This window comes from Vombatus ursinus, unplaced genomic scaffold (assembly GCF_900497805.2).
Source record: "Vombatus ursinus unplaced genomic scaffold, bare-nosed wombat genome assembly UNPS02000577.1, whole genome shotgun sequence".
NCBI classification, from domain to species: domain Eukaryota; kingdom Metazoa; phylum Chordata; class Mammalia; order Diprotodontia; family Vombatidae; genus Vombatus; species Vombatus ursinus.
In genome coordinates, this window is record NW_020940355.1 from 22024982 (window position 1) to 22046379 (window position 21398).

General features: G+C 38.7%; 1 protein-coding gene across 4 annotated transcripts in view; it reads left to right on the plus strand.

The window, feature by feature from the left end:
• The window catches only part of LYRM4 (LYR motif containing 4), a 206765-nt gene that overhangs the window by 101004 nt on the left and 84363 nt on the right, over positions 1-21398 (plus strand). For 2 of the 4 annotated variants that reach the window (XM_027873008.1, XM_027873096.1), the window contains exon 3: positions 12085-12199. The exons of the other annotated variants lie outside the window; for them this stretch is intronic. In XM_027873008.1, the coding sequence (XP_027728809.1) occupies positions 12085-12199 (115 nt within the window). The remainder of the gene's footprint in view (positions 1-12084; positions 12200-21398) is intronic. 4 annotated transcript variants of the gene reach the window in all.

Here is a 21398-nt window from a genome sequence, read left to right on the forward strand (position 1 = left end):
AGCACCATGTAAATGTGAGCTGTTACTATTAGGCTAATTTATGTTTTATAAGGACTTTGTAATAAAATTCCCAACTACTGATAACTCATAGGCAGTGATGATGATGATGATGATGATAACAGTAATAACTTGTTATTTATTTCATATTGTCACATTGATAGACATAAAATGTTTTTTAAAAATGTAGAGGAAGGTTTCCAGGGAGTTGGGGAAATTCTCTGGCATATTTGTGGGGAAACATGAATAAGAATATTCAAATGCATCTGCAATCTCACAGACATTGTCTCCAGTGATATAACTGTGTGGGTCTCAAGCTTGATGGTCCCAGGGCCCGCCCGTCAAACTATTAAAAATTATCAAGGACTCTGAAGAGCTTTTGTTTATGTGAGTTATATTTATCAATATTTCCTGTGTTAGAAATCTGAACTATTGACAATATTTGCTTATTTTAATTAAGCTCATTATATTAACATAAATAACGTATCTTATGAAAAAAAACTCTATTTTCCAAAACAAAAAAATATATTTACTGAGAAGAATGGCATTGTTTTACATATTTTTGCAAATCTCTTTAATGTCAGGTTTAATAGAAGACAGATTTTCCTATCTGCTTCTGCATTCAATCTGTTAGAGATAAATTATTTTGGTTAAAGTGTATGAAGAAATTCTAGCCTAACAGAGATAGTTGGAAAAAGAAAAAGTATTTTAATAAGCAGATAACATTTTAGTATTATTATGAACATAGTTTTGACCTCATGGACCCTAAAAAAAATGCCCTGGGGTCCTCCTGAGTTCCTTGAACCATACTTTGAAAACTACTGATGTATTTCACAACCCATCCCTGTCTGCCAGTTTTCTGCAGTTCTTGATTAAGTTCTTCTACAAGTTAACCACAAGAGGTCCAGCCAATGTATTAGAAACTTTCCTTGCATCTTTCAACATCTAGGATACCTAGCTGTCTCCCTGTCGTTCTTCACTCTTACTAGCTCACCTTTTCTTCCTATGGAAAAATTGCTTGCTAATTTACTTTATTTCTTTTTACCTTTAGAGTTCCTCACTGGTTACATCACACACACACACACACACACACACACACACACACACACCCATATGCCTCTCCTTTGCCCTCTGTGATACTCATTTTTAGATCTTCAAAGGCAGTGATATTCCAGGTCACAATTCCATATAGCACATCAGTAAAGTGTTAATATTGGGAAAATGGGCCTTTTGCTTTCCCAGGAAGCTTGGGGTCAGTAAAAGTTTAGCTTTGAAATTTGCTGAATCTTTGATATAGGCAGTATTGATAGACAACAAGTTGAGCCCAGAATTGTGGTTAAGAATAATGTCAAATAGGGGCAGCTAGGTAGCTTAGTGGATAGAGCACCAGCCCTGGAGTCAAGAGGACCTGAGTTCAAATCCAGCCTCAGACACTTGACACTTGCTGTATGACCCTAGGCAAGTCACTTAACCCCAACTGCCTAAGCCAAAAAAAAAAGAATAGTGTCAACTAGGGGCAGCTAGGTGGCGCAGTGGGTAGAGCACTGGCCCTGAAGTCAGGAGGACCTGAGTTCAAATCTGACCTCAGACCAAATACTTGACACTTATTAGCTGTGTGAACCTGGTCAGGTCACTTAACTCCAATTGCCTTTAAAAAAAAAAAAAGAATAATGTCAAATAGACTGGCTGCAATCAGCACAAGAGGAAGGATCCCGCATCAATGACATCACAGAGCTGTTGAAATACTGAACTAACTGTACCTTACATTTATATGGTGCTTTATGCACATTTCTTCATCTGATCCTCACAATAACACTGTGAGGTAGCCGGTGAAAGTATCATTATAAAGTATCCCCATTTGACAGATAAAGTAAATAGAGGTCACAAATTAATTCATGTCAGAGCTTAAACTGGGGTCTTTTTACTCCAGACCCAGTGCCCTTTCCACCATGACAGATAACAAGAAACATTATAAATAAAATGAAACATTTCTTTATTCTTTTAGAACACTTTCTGAGCTCCATTTCATGATGATTAATTATTCTTTTCTTTATAGTTAACACACTCTTCACATTAGAACTGGAGTTCTTAAACCCTTTTGTGATAGAGATCAATTTGGCAGGCTGGTAAAAACTGTGGACCCCTACGCAAAATAATGGTTTGTTACCTACATTCATAATTGAAAGAAATGCTGTATTTCAGTTAGAGCTTAGTGAAAAATTGAGATCTAAGTTTTTCCCCATGCAGATTCACAGACCTACTCAATCTATCCATGGAAAGGAGTACATGGACCCCAGGTGGAAAACCTGTATGCTACAGGCAATAAGTGTTACAAAAAATGACACTCAACTGTGTGAGCTTGGGCAAGTCACTTAACCCTGATTGCCTCACCAAAAAAAAAGAAAAAAGAAAAAAAAAAGAAAGAAACAACACTCAAAGCCCTGTAAAGGATAGCAACTGTAAGCATCAGAATGAATTAATTAATTTACAAATTATCTTCTTCACCTGTTTACAGAAGTGGTCCCTGCACTCTAAAAAGTTCACAATCCACATTTTTCTCACGACAGTATCAAGAACTCTAAACCCAGAACGTCACAGCTCTGCAAGCATGCCATTACTGATAAGGAAAACATCTGATCTAATTTTCAGTTTGTTGGTAAGAATTTATTAAGTGATGTGCATACCCTTTGACCCAGCAATACCACTTCTAGGGCTATATCCCAAAGAGATCATACAAATGGGAAAAGGACCCACATGTACAAAAATATTCATAGCAGCTCTTTTTTGTGGTAGCAAAGAATTGGAAATTGACAGGATGCCCATCAATTGGGAAATGACTGAGCAAGTTGTGGTATATGAATGTGATGGAATACTACTGTGCTATAAGAAATGATGAACAGGCTGACTTTAGAAAAACCTGGAAAGACTTGTATGGTCTGATGCTAAGTGAAGTGAGCAGAACCAGAGAACGATGTACACAATCCCAGCCATGTTGTGGGATGACTAATATTGATAAACTTAACCCTTCCCAGCAATACAGGGATCTAAGACATCTCCAAAGGCCTCGTGATGGAAAATGCTATCCACATCCAAAGAAAGAACTATGGAGTTTAAATGCAGATCAAAGCATGCTATTTGCTTTTTTTTTTCCTCTTCTGTTGAGTTTTGTTTCTTCTTTCTGGTGGTTCCTCCTGTTGGTTCTAATTTTTACTTACAACATCACTAATGTGAAAATATGTTTGATAGGAATGTATATATATATAGCCTATATCAGACTGTGCGCTGTCTTGGGGAAGGTGGTGGGGAGGAAGGGGGAGAAAAATTTTGAACTCAAAAGCATATGGAAGTGATTGTTGATAAATCAAAATAAATTAATAAAAAAAAAGAATTTATTAAGGGCCTCCTATGTGCCAGGCACTGTGCTAACCACTGGAGAGACAAAGAAAGGCAAAAGAAAATCCTTCCCCTCAAGGAGTTCACAGTCTAATTTAGAGCCTGAACCACTTGATCTTTCTGAAATCTGCTTTGGAAGTAAAGATGACATGTGAGACTGTGGGAGTGATAAGGTTTTAAGATTATGTCTTTGTACTTTTTTCCTTCTTTAAAAAATATAGGGACTCATATATATACATGTACTACCTTGTATTATTTCTGTGTATGTATACATATATATATATATCTGTGCATATATAAAACACATTTACAAATATATATTAGATAAACATATATTAGAAAGGGGTTTATTCTCTAGTTATATGTTCCAGATAGATAGATAGAAAAATAGATAGATGGATGGATGGATGTCAGATTTTGATGAGAGTTTAACAAAAATGATAAGGCTGATTAAAAATATCATTTTTCTTTTCTCTGCTTGTAACTCTGCATAAGCATTGCTGTCGTATAAATTCACCAACTATACAATTGTGCCTAGTAATAATGATTTTGCATTGTGTTTTGCTTTACAACTTACAGCTTTCATATACATTATCTCATTGCAACTTGTCAGCAACCTCTAGAAAGTAGATAATATATTACCCATTCCTATTTTATAGATGAGGAACCTCAGGCTTAGGGAATATAAGTGGTTTCCCCAAAGTTAAATAGCTAGCAAGTGTCAGAACTGGGCCTCTCAGATCCAGAGCTGTCCAACACTGATTTCACTACATGGTACTTCCCTGTACTAGATAACATGCATGATATAATCAGTGCCACAGAGAATCTCCTATTGTACTCATTCTTATTTTAAAAGTAAGGCCTGTAGAGGAAAACACACACACACAACACACACAACACACAAGCACACTACAATGTAGTATATAATACCTCAAATGAAGTTCTGTTGGAAGATTCATGATAGTGTAGAGACACCTCCTTGTCTGCTGGCCTAGCAAAGTTCACAATGTCATCACCAGAGGGTTGGCCACAAATTGACGAATTATCTTTAACCATAGCAACTCACAGAAACCATCTGCTCAGATGTGGAAAGACAGGAATGTGCATTAGTGGAGTGCCCATGATGAAATCACAGATCCTCCAAGTACTTGTATATTGAATATATGCCAGACACCTAACCAGCGATGCCTACATTAAATGCTATACAAATTCAAAGGACGCACACTCAGGGTAGAGGCAGCTTTAAAGTTTTTATCAAATAAGCCTTTCAAATCTTGACTTAAAACTCTTGTTTGGAGGATTTTTTTAAATACGGTTTTCTCTCAGTAGTAACAAAGATTTATTAAACACCTCCTAGTAGGTTATTCAGTTGACTGACCATGCACACCACTAGGTAATAAATTCTGAGGATATAAAAACAAAATTAAAGACTCCCTGCCCTCAAGAAGCTTATATTTTACAAATCAGCAAGAAGTCTAAATGTAAAAGAGCTCACCTCCTGTTTTTAATCCATGAAGTACTTCCAGCAGGTGTTCACAACTACAAAAACAGAAACATCAATGGATAAGTGACAGAAACATCAATGGAGAATCCTCTTGATCTGATGAAGAGATAAATAAGAGGTTACTTTTCACGCCTTCATACTGCCCTCATTGTACATTGAGGGTGTCAGTTCTTCACATGAAATCTTCCCTCAGCTTAATGTACTGCAGTTCAAATCAACAGTCAAGCTTTGAATACTGGCCCTTTGCAAGCTTTTGTGTTTGTTGATTACAGCGGGAGCTGGGAGGAAAGAATGCCCCCCCCCCAAAAAGGCATAAGAATGTAGAAAGCTTGGTGTGTAGAACCAGAAGGAACCCAGAGAACTTCTCTTCTGACCTCTTAATTTTACAGATAAAGGAACCACGATCTGTGGAGGTTGTGACTAAGTTCTAATTAAATACCTTGGTTAGAAGTAGGAAGGGGTAGTGCCAAAAGTACTGGTTTGGGAGTCAGAAACACAGGATTTATTTTAAACCAAATGCCCCTGACTCCCGAGCATTCTCCAACTCTGGCCATTTTCACTATCAGTCTCTCATGCCTGGGACTTTCTCCTTCCTCATTTCTACCTCCTGACTCCCTTCAAGTCTGAGCTAAAGTCTCACGTCTGCAAGAAGCCCTTCCCCCATCCTTAATCCTAGTGCTTTCCCTCTGAGATTATTGTATATCTCATTTATACAGTTGTTTGCATGTTCTCTCTCCCATTAGACTGAGCTCTTTGAAAGAAGAGATGGTTTTTTTGCCCTTCTTCGTATCTCTAGCACTTAGCACTTTTGCCTGCAGAATTACTATATTAAGATGACTAGGTACTATAATGGATAGGGCTGCTGAGCCTTGAGTCAGGAAGACCAGAGTTCAAATCCAGCCTCCTACACTTAATAACAACATGACCCTGGGCAAGTTATTTCTCCTCTATTTGCCTCAGTTTTCCTCAGCTAAAAAATGGAGATGATAACAACACCTATCCCCACAGGATCAAATGAGATAATATTTTTTAAAAAATAACCCTTTATCACAGTACCTGGCATATAGTAAGTGCTATATAAATTTCCTTCTCCTTCTTCCTCTTCCTTCCCTGGGCTCTTAATAAATGCTATTTAACTCACTCCACAGTCATCCCTCTTTTCATTGTTTCATCCTACTTTTAACCAAAGCATGGTGCTTGGTTGGAACTTAGTCCTTTTAATCCTATGATGGGGTCAGAAACCAAGGATAGCAGCACGTAAACAAAGTTGTTGCCCTTTGACAACCGTCAAGACAGCAGAGGGAAGCCATGCCTGTGGCCGCTGCTGGTAGGACAGGTGCACCGGAGCCCTCAGTAAATGTTAACTAATGAAAGGAGACAATGTGTGATTTTAATTTAAAAAGAGGGGAGGAAGCATGTCTCCGATTATCTTTAAGCACCTTAAAAGCAGTTAGTTATTTTTGCTAAAAATCTTTCTCCAACAACCATATTAGATAAAGATAAACCCCCGAGATGTTCTTTTTCTTTAAAGGAAAACTGACAACATATGAGAGTCAACAAGTATTGCTTAAGAACATGAATACTTACTGGGATCCCAGCTCTCAAGACACTGTCTAATGGGTTATAGCAAGTCACAAGCAAAATCGACATGTAGATGCAATAACTGAAGAACTCAGCCTTGATTTCTTCATCAAATGAGGAAACTGTAGTAGATCTTTCTACTCTCAGACTCTGTGTTGTAAATAAGAAACAGATCAAATTGTAAAGAAAGTGTTATCTCATAATGAAGAATTAAAGAATGTGTCAAAATCTTGTGAACTCAGTGCCAAATAATATAAAATTAGTAATTGTCACCCCAAAATTCACATAATTGCCTAATAAAAATTATTTTATGTTACTAAAAAAATCATACCAGATGAGTGAACATTTATTAAAAATGCTTACTCTGAGCCAGGCACTGTTGAAGGGATTATGTAGATCAAGGTTTCAAGGTGTGATTCAGAGGAGCAGAAAAGAATACATTGTAGCAAATACAAGAAATCTTTTGTTTATGAAACAGCTTAGGAGAAGGTGAGGGTTACAGAGCAAGAGCCATAGAAAAATTTAGCCAAGGGGATTAATGGTCCAAAGGTCATACTAAAAGACCAGCTTAGCAAGAACACAGTGAATGCAGCATAACAGCAGAAGTAGCATTTGTATCTGTATCACTAATTGGTGGAAAGTTCTTTCCCTCTACTCCCTCACCCCTCTCCCCCAAACATGACCCTCATATCATAAGCTCTAGGACAGCAATTCTCAAAATTTAGGTCTCAGGACCTCTGTATACTCCTAAAAATTATTACAGACCTCAAAGACCTTTATCCACCATAGTTGAAATTAAACCAATAAATTTTTAAATATTCAATTAATTTTAAGATGATAATCAACCCATTGTATTAATATAACATGTTTTTATGGAAAAAAGATTATTTTTAAGAAAAAAAGTTCAGTGAAAAGAGTGGCATTGTTTTGCTTTTTCCCCCAAATCTCCTTAATGTCTGGCTTAAGAGAAAATGTCTGGATTCCCCTATCTGCTTTTGTGATATGTTGTTTTATTAAACTACTGTATGTAAAAAGAATCCAACCTCACACAGATATGTAGTTGGAAAAGGAAGAAGTACTTTAATGGGCAAATAACATCTTACTATTATTATGAAAATAGTTTGGACCTCATGAACCCCTTGGAAAGGTATTGGGAAACCTCAGGGTTCCATGGACCACACCTTTTGTCTACCACAGTCTAGTAGGTACAACTGAGCCAGAAAAGCTCCCAGTGAAGGCCAGATGATAGAAGACAACGCAAGGACTATCCTAGTTAAGTTGAGATATGCCCATGATCTATGATGAGCAACCACCAACTGATGATTTTTATTTATTTTATTTTATTTCTGCTATACCCATATATGAAGTTGTTGACTACAGAATGGAGGATGTTGAAGTGCCTTGCCTTTGCTTACTCAGATAATAAGCAACAGAGGCAACATAAGAAAAAACTAGGTCTCCTAACTCCAAATCCATCACTCACGATCTATCTTCCCACTTTTTTTTCTTTAATTTGTAGGCAATTGGGATTAAGTGACTTGCCTAGGGTCACACAGCTAGTAAGTGTCAAGTATTTGGTCCGAGCCCAGATTTGAACTCAGGTCCTCCTGACTTCAGGGCCGGTGCTCTATCCATTGCGCCACCTAGCTGCCCCCTCACCTTTACACTTTTCAGCCCCCAAACACAGCTACTTATGTAGTATGCCTACATTAGAATTCTTGTCTAGCTACTAGAATGTTTTCTATAGAATATATAGAATATTTTGCTTTCTAAAACAAAAATAATTTTTAATGTAAACTATGTACATTATCTTTTGAGGGACTTTCAATTTATGCGTTTAGCACTGTCAGTTTAGTCCTAATCCTAGTTCTTTATGGCTAAAGAGGAGTTCAGATATCATAAACTAATCCCTTCTTTTTGGATATGAAAAAACTGAGAGCCAAAAAGGAAGAAAAGTAATTTGTCAAAATTAAGAAAGCAACAGTAGAAACAAAGTAGGTGCCTATCAGTAGGGGAATGACTGAACAAATTGTGGTGTGCAAATATAACAGTATTATTGGACAAATATAGGGAATGAGAAGTGGCAAATATAGGGAATTCAGAGAAACATTGCAAGATTTTTATGACATGATGCAGAAAAAACAAAACAGAACCAGCAGAACAATGGATGTTACACAATGACTATGATTACGTAAATGAAAACATTGTAAAGGATATCACATTAAACGCAATGACCAGCCTTGATTCCATAGGGCCATTCATAAAAACCATCTCCCTGCTCTCAATAAAGAAGTGGTAGCCTAGGGGTACAGAAGGTTACATGCATAGTTTTGATTGCTCTATTATTTTCTTTGTTTGGGGGGGGTGTGGTGGGGAAAATATTAGGAGGCACTGGTATAAAAAAATTAAAAAGATATTTTTTAAAGGTCAGAGAGCTAATGAATGTCAAAACCAAGGTTCAAACCCAGATACTATGATTCCAAATTCAATACTCTTTCCATTATACTGTGAGCTCTTTGAGGGCAGGGATGGTCTTTTGCCTTTCGTGGTATCCAAGAAAGTTTCCATTTTACAGAACTCTTTTTCCTGAGGATTCATCTATTCATTCAGTGCTGATGAAGATACAGTAGTCGGTCACCATGTATTTACCTAGAAATGCATCCATTTCTTACCACAGTGCCTAGCACCTAGTAGGCACTTAATAATGCTTATTGACTGACTGCCTATATCACAATGCTTCCATCTCTTGTTACCATTCTTAATTCCTTTGTTGTAAAATGTAATATCAATCAATCAGTTGACCAGCAAGCATTTATTAAGCACTTAATATGTGCTAGACACTATGCTAAGGACTGGGGACACAGAGAAATGAAGGGAGGGAAATCACTGCCCTCAAGGAGCTTACATTCTAGTGGAGCAGCCAACATGTTGGGTCATTCTTTGCATTCTGTTTTTAGCTCATGCATTGTCCTGTGACATTAATTAAGTAGTCCCTGATATTCAGGCCTACCTGAACATGGTACAGTGTTTTTCTCTCTCCTTCCTCTGCAATACAATTCAAAAAATGTTTATCAACACCGTAGAGACACTGTGCTAGGCTCTCAGGATACAAAGATTTAAAAAATACAATCCCTCTACCCAAAGAGATTACATTCTACATAGCTCCATCTCCACACCAACTTTTGAATTCTTTCCTCATCCTTTAAAGCTAGTTCAAATACCACCTTTTCCAGGAAGTCTTCCCCATCCTCCCAGCCAGTAGCAATTTATCCCTCTTCCCTTCCTCTCTGGTGCACACCCCCACAGCAAACACATAAACCTGGAGATCTCACATAAAACTTTACTCTCATCTCACATATTCACTTGTCATATGTTATTTTATATTACATTTTACATTATAGTTGTAAGTGTGCCATTTCATCCTGGACTATAAGCTCTCTTAGGGAAGAAACTATGTCTAATTTAAACTCTTCCTCTTTTAGTGCTTGACATGGTGTTGTGCATACAGGAGGAGCTTAATGTATGTTTGTTAACTGTGTTGTTGACTTGCATAGGGGATAGGTCTGATGGCTGTGTGGCTTTAAGTAGGGACATCTCTTCAGGCAAGGAATTGTATTGGATCAAGTCTTTTAAATCTCTTCCATAAGGTCCTGTGAGACATAATTAGGCAAAATGACTTCTGACTCTTCCAAGTAAAATCATAAAACCCTCTTTCTTATTTTTAGCAATGCAATCAGAGCTTTACATTAGCTCCAGGCTTTCTTATTTAGTTGATTTTTTTCCTATTATGGAGATTTTGATCACACTTTAGCCAAAAGAGAATCAGTAATTATCACTTCTTACTTGCAAACTGGGCTTAGTGGATCAGAAGAGAGAAGAAGTGGGATGTGTGAGCTGGGTAGGATGAGGTTTTTTAGGAATCTAAAAATGGGGGAAGTTTTTTGAGGTTGTCCAGACTAGTAGGGTGCAGGATGGCTTTCTGCTGACAAGTGAAAACTGGGGCTTTTAGGTTTATTATACTGGGCTGTGTAGATTCCTCCTGGGGGTAAAAGCCTCACTTCACTGTATGCCTATTTTTAATGCCTAGCAGCAGAAATGAGACTGGCTCCTTGTTTGGAAGAGAAAGGAGCAGAGGTGTAAGGGTCAGGTAATGGAAAATGGAAACTGCTCACATGTATGTGGGGGAAATCAGTCGTGTATGTCTGCTTTCTGTTCCTCCTTCACAGGAGGCAGCTAAAACCACCGAACATTATATCTGTGTCCTGTGTCTTTTCTGTAATCCTTTTGTAAGCTTCCTCTACTTGATTAGCCTGCCAGAGACTTTGAGGAAATGGATGCATTTCTAGGTAAATACATGGTGACCGACTACTGTATCTTCATCAGCACTGAATGAATAAATGAATCCTCAGGAAAAAGAGTTCTGTAAAATGGAAACTATCCAGGGATGCCTAGAATTCTCACCTTCAATGTTATAATTTGAGCAGCTGCATTTGGTAAATGTTTTAGCCTCCCTGGATTTTTCCACAAAAATGTTTGTATCTGTATATGCATGTGTAAAATTCCATGACAAAAACAAAAACAAAAAACCTCCCCATAATCAGAAAGTTTTGAAAGCCCAGGCAATGGCCAGCTGTTGGAAGAGTACTTGAGTGCTTTAAAAAAAAAAAGTGGACAGTCTCTTGGAGTTTGTCATTGCAATATGTGACCTGTTTTTGGAACACTGCACAGCTGGGCTTATGTATGATTAATAGGAGATTTATAAATCACCATTAAGAAAACAGCAGAACATGAATAGAGTCCAGTTAAATGAACAGGAAAGGATCTCGTTGGGAGGAAAACCTCAGAGAGGTAGCATGGCAATAAAGTGGGAGTCAGAAAGACCTGAATTCAGATCCTCTCTCAGACATTTACTAGCTTCTTTTCCCATCCTTTGAAGCCAATTCAAATACCACCTCCTCCACGAAGTCTTCCGCATCCTCTCAGCTAGTAGCACTTTATCTTTCTTCCCTTCCCCTCAGGCGCACACCTCCCCCCCCCCCCCCCCCCCCCCAAGCAAACACATGAACCTGGGGATCTCACATAAAACTTCATGCTCATCTTACGTATTCACTTATCAAAGGTTATTTTATATTACATTTACTGTTGTGCAAGTCTCTTAACCTCTTTATACCTCAATTTCCTCATTTGGAAAATGGGCATGTTAGACTTGATGACCTCTAAGGTCTCTTCCACATCTAAATCTCTGATCCTGTGCCTACTTTATAAAAAGGCAGAAAATGGGAAAATAAATGATCAGAGTTCAAATTTATCACAAAGAAAGGACACAACAGGTATGGCCTGACCTTGATGAAAACATGTCCAGATTGTCCATGTCTGTTGTGTGGCCAGAATCTAGATAGATTATGGCCATCAGGGGAGGCTGCCGTCATTTAGATGCACTTCCTTAAAGCCTTACTGCAGATACAGCTCAATCAGTAGGTATTCAATGAGCACTTGCCATGGGAAAGACACTCTGGAGGATGCCTCTGGGCCCACCCTCCTCGAGGAGCTCACTATTGAATCAGAAGGGCAATACATAAACACATGAAACAGTTCTTAATTTTTTTCAGGTTCCATGGTATTCATGGATGTCACAACTGCATCCTACACTAGTAGGACAGCATTCCCTGTTAAATACCATATTGAAAAGCACAGTCACCACAGATCTCTTCAAGAAGGGGCCTGGTAAGTGGTGCTTGTATTATATTGCATGGTTTGGCTTTTTTTTCTTCAACTAAAAGAAAAAAAAACTTTAAAAATCTTTATCAGTGTTGAAAAAAGCACACAATAGAATAAATACCAACACTTTTGCTTATCTACATATAGTCTAGCTCTGATCTCTAACAGGGTATAAAGTATCATTTCTGATGCCTCTTGTGAGGCAGCCTAGGATGTGCTGGCAGAATAAATGCAAAATTCTGAAATGAGATGGGAAAAGTCAGGCCATGGATAAAAAGCATTCATCTTTGTCCAGCCATGCTGTTATTTGTTACAGTGTGTAGTGTATGTTATGTGTGGGAAAAATACATTTATACATTTGTAGAGACAAAGAAAAAGAGACTTAGACCCTGGTTCCCATTCTCCTCATTTATCTCTTTAATGACAATATCCTGCAGGTGTACCTCTAAGAGCAAGGGAACCTCATACTTCTCACACCATCCATATTCTAGGCTACCACCCAAAAAAAAAAAAAAGCCTGAGGAATGTCTCACTTCTCAGTAGTTTTTGTTGTGAATGTGTAGGGGTCTTAGGAAGACAGTCTACACACAAGGAGCTGACATTCTAATAGGGGGAGCAACAAAGAGTCTCAGTAGTCACTTAGAATTCTCTCCCACCCAAAATCCCATAATTTTCTCAAACATTCAAGTTAAATTAAAATGGGGAGTTTACACACACACACACACACACAGACACACACACACACACACACAGAGTCCTCCTTGGCTGGCCTTGCAACAAATAATTTAGCAAAGCCAGCTGATCATATATTAAAAATGACACCCCTTTCCTTCTCCCACTCCAACATTAATTTTCCTAAATAATCACAGTAAGAAGCATTGAGAAATGTGATCATGAAAAGTGGTTTGTTTGTTTTTTGTTTGTTTTACCATCCTCGAATATTTAGGTCATACAAGATGTGTGAGGTTCGTTTATTCTTGGGTATAAAATGATAGGATGCTGTCATCAGAGAAATAAATAGCAGAGTGGGGTCTTCAGTCTAGTCGCTAGGCCAATGCCTTGGTAAGGAGAATAATTCTAGCGAAAGGTTGCTGAAAGAAATAATAGGAAGGCAAGCATGAAGGAAGGGAGGGAGGGAAAAAAGAAAAAAGTGAAGGAAGAAAGAAACCTCTTACTTCCCCCATCAGTTGATAAACATTTAAGAAAAAATAATTAATTAATTAATTAATTAGTAGATGAAAAAGCATTTATTAAGTGTTTACAGTGTGCCAGACACTGATAAGCATTGGGGATACAAGTGCAAAAGTAGATAGAGCCTGCCATCAGGGAGCTTACATTTTAACAGATGGTGACAACACATACAGGACAGTGGTAGCCAAAAAGAAGTGTTTGGATTTAAGCAGGTGAATGGATCCATAGGGCATTTGATTGACAACAGAAGCCTTGATAATGTTGATTTGATTATAGTTCCCAGAGCAAGGGCAAAAAGAGCCCAGTAAAGCATACTTGGGGGTCTAACGTCTACTCAGTTTAAGATTTTGGTGCCACACCCTTTTGTGCTTACATAATCATCATTAGGGACGGCCAGTTTGTAGAGGGCACCCAGCAAATTTAAACTCAGCATGAGAGACCACCTGGAGATCATACTTTGAAGAGTCCAGGATAGTAGTCTCTTAAACACTAGTCAAAATCACAGCGTATCTGGATCAATAGTGCTAATGAAACTTTGTTCAAGCGTTGAAATATTTTCAATAAACTCCTGATTAGCTTAAAAGGGAAGATCTAATCCATATTAAGTGCTTGAAGTAACAATCAGCATAATCAAAAAACCTTATTAATTAGGAGAGTTGTACTAGAAAACAACATGATACAACATGGACAAGTCACCTAACCTCCCTGGGCTTCACTTTCCTCATCTCTACAAGGAAAGAATTGAACTCAGTGGGCCTCTGTGGTTCCTTTCAACTCTTCATCTATAGTTCTGTGATCACTAAGATCCATTCTGACTTCCAACCTCATCACTCAAATGAAACTGTTCTCTGCAAAGTTACCAATGATCTCTTTTGTGTTTGTTTTTTAATAAAGTTTTTTTGATATATTTTGCTTTTACATTGCCTAAATATATCTCCTATATCCCTCCTTAATATTCTCCCTCCTGGTCTTTCCTTAGTCCTTATTCTTTTCAACCCATAAACTGCATTTAACAATGTTGACCACCCTCTCCTCCTGGATGCTATCTCCTCTCTGACCCTACTGTCTACTGCTTCTCTACTGTTCTCCTGCCTAATTACTCCTCAATCTATTTTGCTGGCTCATTACCCTATCATATCACCCATCTGGGGACGTGTCTTAAAGTTCTATCTTGGATCCTCTTTTCATTTTTCTCTATGCTCTCTTACTTCGTGACCTTGTAAATTCACATTTACCATCACGTAACTGTATATATCTGGCCTCAGTCTCCCCTCTGATTCAGTTCTGCATCACCAATTAATAGCCTAGATGCCATAGAAACATCTCTAACACAACATTTCCAAAACAGAACTGACTAGACTTTCACCTACACCTACCTCTCTTTCAGACTTCCTTATTTTTGTTAAGAACACCACTTATCTTTCCAGTCTCCCAGGTTTGTAGCCACATCTTCATCCTCAACTTGTCACTCTCTCCTACCCTGTATATCTAATCATTTGCCAAATCTTGCTGTTTCTACCTTCACAACTCTCTTATCAGACCCCCTTATCTCTACTTATACAGCTGTCACCCTAGCTTAGGCCCTTATTTCCTCTCACCTGGATTATTGCAATGACCTCTTAATTGGTCTCACTATTCTTGTCTACCCTCCACACTGCCAAGAAATTGATTTTCCTTCAAAACTCAGTTCAACATCACCTCCTACATGAAACATTTTCTGAAGCTACTAGTGTGCCCTACCTCCCAAACCACCTTGTATTCAACTACTTTGTATTTATTCTCTTTATGTTTATTCTGTATATGTTTATATATGCCCACTGACCTACCCCCAATTAGAATGGAAGCTATTTGAGAGTATGGATTGTTTCTCTTTTTATTTCAAATTCATATTCTAGGCACTTAGCACATAGTAGGTGCCTAAAATGTTTGTTGATTGATTGAGTGATCTATTCTGGCTGTAAAAATTCTTTGCTTCTTTGCTAAGCCCCAGTTGAACTGTAGTGCTATATGCTAGGTGCTGAACATCCTTTAATGCAATTTATTATCGACCTCTCTAGACCACAGTGATCACCATCAGCTTTGAACTCAATCAGTAGCCCTACTGTCTGTACCATTCATTTAGCAACTAATTGTACCCTTCTTTGTGGTATCTCTCATTTATCCTTTCATACAGGTTTGTCTCATCTGGTCTGCAAGCTCCATGAGAACAAAAGATACTTCATCTCTTGTCTTCCCCATAGTGCCCTCCCTATACTTATTATGTACTCAGGAAATATGCTCTGATTGATTAATTGCAGATTCACGTTTGCGCTTGTTTTTTTGCCTATGTGACTTTTGCCCAGAATATCTTTGTCCTCTAAAGGGTATCCTAACTGTCCTTCAAAGTCTAATTCAATTGCTATCTCCAAAAAGCCTCATGAAGTGAAGAGCCGTGGGTTTGTGTCTTGCCTCAGATACTGACAATGAACCAACCATGGGCAGTTCATTTTTTTTTTCTTTCAGAGCTTCAGTTTCTTCTTAAAATGAGGATTATGATAATAGCTAACATTTACATAGCATTTACTGTGTGCTAGACAGTCTGCTAAGCACTTTACAATTATCATTTCATGTGATCCTCATAACGACCTGGAAGTTAGGTGCTATTATTATCCCCATTTTATAAATGAAGAAACTGAAGCAAACCAAACTTAAGTGACTTGCCCAGGGTCCACAACTACTTAGTGTCTGAGGCTGGATTTGAACTCGGATCTTCCCGACTCCATGTCCAATACTCTACCTGCTGTGCCTCCTAACTGCCCATGATATGCCTTATGATATCTGCACTATTTAGTGCACAGGAATGTTGTGAGGAAAATGCTGTGGCTATATTTATACATATGTAAAATATTTGTGTTTGATGTCCTTGATACTACTGTCCGCTTGATCTTCCTTAAATGTAGGTCTGGCCACATCATCTTCCTTCCTATTCATTAAACTCCAGCATCTTCCTAGTCTCTCCAGGATCAAATATAAAAAATCCTCCATTTGACTTTCAGAGTCCTTCATAACCTGACCCCTTCCTATCTTTTCAGTCTTCTTACACTTTACTGCTCATATACACTTTTATCCATTGACACCTGCCTCCATACTGTTCCTCACATATGATACTGCTTCTCCAGACTCCAGATGTTTTTGCTGGCTGTTTCCCCCTCTCCCTCCAACTCTCTTCCTCCTCATCTCCGTTTCCTTCCTGTCTTCCCTGGCTTCCTTCAGATCTCAGCTAAATTCCTGCCTTCTGCAAGAAGCTTTTCCCAGTCCTCCTTAATTAATACCTTCCCTCTGAGATTCCATCCAATTTTTTCCTGTGTATACCTTGTTTGTACCTACTTGTTCTTCTGTTTTCTCCCCCATTAGATGGTCAGCTCTTTGGAGAAAAGGAACTGTCCTTTGTCTTTCTTTGTGTCTGCTCACTATGTGCCTGGCACATAGTGGGTACTTAAGAAATGCTAACTGGCTGATATTTGCAAAATGTAAGTGTTCTATATAACACATGTGTTTTATGTGTGTGTGTATAACCAGGCTATTTTATATAACATTATATGAAACATTTTATATGTTATGTAGTAGATGCTCTGTGTGTATATACTTCGGCAGCGGTATGGAAGATAGACGAGAGTGAGGAGAGCCTGGAGAAAGGGAGACCAATTAGGAGGCTGTTCTACTAGTGCAGATGAAAGGTGATAAGGACCTGACCTAGGCTGGTGGCATCAGGTGGCCCTGGCCAACTCAGTTCACAAAGTGTTTATTAATCCTCTTTTCTATGCCCAGAATAAAAACCAAAGTATTGGGTGATTGAGTCTTCCAAAGATACTCAAGACAAAGACAGTTAGTAATGAAGTTCTATGATGAGGCTGTTCAAAAGCAAGTTAATTAGGTCTTTTTAAGAAATTATTTTTATTAACAAGCATTCTAGATTATGAAGGGTTTAAATGCTTAACAGAGGCATCTGTCTTTGATCCTTCTGGTCAACAGGAGCCACAGGAGTTCTTTGAGGAGGAGGTGACATGGTCAGACCTATGATTTAGGAAACTCATTTTGTCATCTTTGTGGAGAGTGGATCATAGAAGGGAGAGCCTGGAGGCAGGAAGACCAATGAGAATGCTATTACAGTAGTCCAGGTGACAGGTAACGACGGCCCGAACCAAGCAAGTGGCTATGTGAGTGGAGTAAAGGGGATAGATGTTCACGATGTTGTAGAGGAAGAATGGACAGGGCTTGGCAACTGTTTGGATATGTGGGAGATGAGAGATGTTGGGGAATCGAGGATGATTCCAGAGTTGCAAACTTGAGTGGCTGAAAGGAATGGGGTTCCCTTGACAGAAATAGGGAAGTGCAAAGGAGGGAAAGATAGTAAGTTCATCAGACATGTCGAGCTTAAGATGTCATCCAGACATCCAGTTGGAAATGTCCACTAGGTGGTTGATTATGCAGAGCTAGAGCTCAGGAAAGAAACTAATACTGGCTTTGCAGGTCTGGGAGTCATCTGCACAGAGATGATCATTGAGCTCATTAGAGCTGATGAGGTCATGTAATTAAGGTGGATTTTAATGTGTGTAAGGAGAATTTTTGTTATTCCTTTTTAGATAATAGTTCCAGGGTTCTAGATAATATTTCCAACAAATTATGGATGAAAACAACTTCTCCTGCGCAGCCACAGTGAGATATGGGGGTGACGTAATGTAATATTTACTACACATGCTCTTGTGCTAGGTTATGACGATATTGCTAAAGTTAACCTGGTGAGGCTATTGTTGGCAATATGCTTTCTTTGTCTGTTGCCCTATAAAGCAACTGGGCACTGGTCAGTGAGTGGGGAACCCATTTTGGGATTTGGGTAATGCATAGAGGAATGCATGTGACCTGCCTTGATCAGCCCCCATCAAGGCTTGGGAGGAATCTGTGTTTGCCTGAACCGGTCCCCATTGAGGCTTAGGGGTTCCGGTAAGGACTTGTAGCTCCTACCATTCTCGCTTGCCCCTTCGAGGAGAGTGATTAGGGAAAGGCTGTAGGAGTTGGTGCTTCCATTATCAGCAGCCCTTTTGAGAAGATTAGACTAGAGTAAAGTAAGCTTATTTAATCCCTCTGAAGCTGTCTTCCTGTCTGAGCAGATCGAGAGTAAACCTGTTAGAAGATTCCAGTGCCTCTTATGTTGTTACCTGTCCTTAACAGGTCACCAAAACAGAAGGGAGGAAAGGAAATAAACATTTATTAAGTGTTTCCTGTGTGCTCTGCCCCATGCTAAGCACTTTACAGATATTATCTCAGAGAATATGTAACAAAAAGAGGGCCCAGAACTGAACAGTGACTGTCTCTTTAATAAAATATGAGATGAAGTCATAGGCTATTAGAACCAAAAGGAGCTTTCAGAATCTTCTAGTCCTTCATTTTACAGATGAGGAAATTTGGGCTCTTCTGCTTAATCTGTGTGTCCTTGGGCAAGTCACCTAACTTCTGTGGGCCTTAGTTTCTTTCTTTATTTGTAAAATGAAGTGGTTACATTGGTTGTAAAGCAGTGTAATGTAGTGGATAGAGAACTGTTCACAAAACCAGGGAGATCTGGGTTCAAGTCCTGCCTCTGACACTTAGTGGCTATGTGACCCTGGACAGGTCACTCGACTTCCCAATGTGCTGGGCAACCCTTTTAAGCCAGTGGTGTTGAACTCAAATAGAAATATGGATCACTAACCCATACATGCAGAACCCATGTATTGACTTAGTTTTAAAATGTGATGTTGTCTATGTTTTATTATATTTTTATGTATTTCATTAAATACTTGCCAGTTACATTTTAATCTGGTTCAGCCTGCTCTTCAGTGTTAGTAGGCACTGTGATTGACCCATCTGTTCTCAATTATAAATTACTAAGGAGCTGACCTGCATCAATTGCAGGGACTTTTCCCTCTAGAGTTCCCTGTCCCATTGAAATCCCAGGTCCAGTCCCTGTCCCTGTCCAGCTAACTCTGTGATTCACAGTCACACACCTCTAGTTAAAAATAAAGGTAGAACCAGGACTCCTGACTGTCAGTGCTCCGCAGTGTGCTGCTCTTTCTTAACTGTAAATAAGGAAGGAGACTGATTTCTTTGTAGAAGTTATGGCATCAGTCTTTTCTCTAAAGGCACACATCATATAACTAAGTGGAATAATAGATTAAAATGCACTGTAAGTTGTGATGTGAAAAAAATACATTAAAGCCTGATTGAACAAGCGTATGAGCTACTGTATAATATTTATTGATGTATTTTCCTTCTTCTTATATTTTTCTCCGCCTCATTGGGAAGAAAATCAATAAATATTTTCTTTGTATCATTTCTCAGTCCATCTCTGCACCTTTCTGTTTTATTCCCTGGCCAGCAGCAAAATATTTTGTTACTGGCATTTCTGCTTTTAAAAATCAAACGTGCATTGCTAACAAAGCCTGCCCTCAACAGAAAAGATTTTGTCCCTGCCTGGATAAACAAGAGTGTTAAGTTTAAGAAGGATCCATCCAGCTGCCTGTCCCTGGCTGCAGTGGAAGGAAGGCAGAAAGCTAAAGCGAATTCAATCCTTGGCTGCCACCTAGCTCATCTCATTCCTTCCCAAAACACAGCCACCAAATGTGATAATGTGATTTCAGAGAGTCATGGACTTAAAGGTCATTTAGTCCAACAAACTCATCTTTCATGTGAAGAAACTGAGAAACCCAAGGGATTAAGTGACCTACCCTTAAAATCACACAGGTAGTAAGTGACAGAGCCAGGATTCAAACCCAGATACTCTGCCTCCAAACACACTGCACTACATTTGACTGCTATAGAAATAAAAATGTGGTGGGGAAATGGTAGAACTTCTGGGTCCTTTTCCCCAGAGCCAGGATATGGCATTGGCATGCTCTAGACAAGTTTTGAAAATTGTACCCTTTGGTATCTAACATCCTGCCTCCTGTGGCCTACTGTCCACTAGAGGCCTGAACCCATGCAAACTGACTTCATAAAATAAATACATATGTTCAATATGTTGGCGTTTTCTGTCATTGAAAATATGTGCAGCTGAATGCTGGTAATTATAATGACCAAGGTTGGCCCATGAAAAATGATGAGAAAAGGTTCCTTTGGGTGGCACTATACTCTGGAAAGAACATTGGCTATGAAGTTAGACCCCATCTCTGACAATTACTCCCTGTGGGTCCTCAGGCAAGTCACTTAACTATCCTAACTCCAACTTTCCTTATTCATAAAATGAGGCAATTTGACTAGATGTGGCCTTTCAGGTACCTTCTAGCTTTAAATCTATAATCCTGAGACTTACCTCCTCTTTGTGCAGAAATGAGGGACTCGAGGTATGCATATTTCATATCCTATCAGATTCAGTGGATATATTGGTTAATTTTTCTGGAATGCTTTTTCCCCCCTCCTTTTTTTTATTCTTTGTTCCAAGAGATGGATTGCCCTTGGGAGTGGATGGATGCTGAAGAGAGCCAGATCATGTAATCATGGTCTTAAAGCTGGAAGTGAACTTCGAGTTCATCCTGTCCATTCCCCTCATTTTACAAATGAGGAAACTAAGGCCAAAGAAAATAAGTGACCTGACTAGGGTCATGTAGCTAGTCAGAATCCAAGGCAGGGTTCAAACTTAGGTCTTTCTGACTCCAAGTCCAGTGCTATATGTACTATACCACCTTAAGTAATGAAGGCAAGTCAAGTCAAATCAACAAGCATTTATTATGCACCTGCTCGGTACCATTCGCTATGCAAAACACTGGGGATAAAAGGAGAAGCAAAAAAAAATTAATCATGATATTAAAGCAAAATATGACAATAAAAATTTAAAATTTAAAAACTGCATTGCATCTAATATTTTAAGAACATATAGTTTTTATAAGTGTATGTATTCCCATCAATGGCATAAATGCCAGCCCTTCATAACCTAAGAGATGGTCTTTAGGAGTTGCTGTTCCCAAAAAATGTATCCTCCTGTGACCACCCTGGTGATGATCCT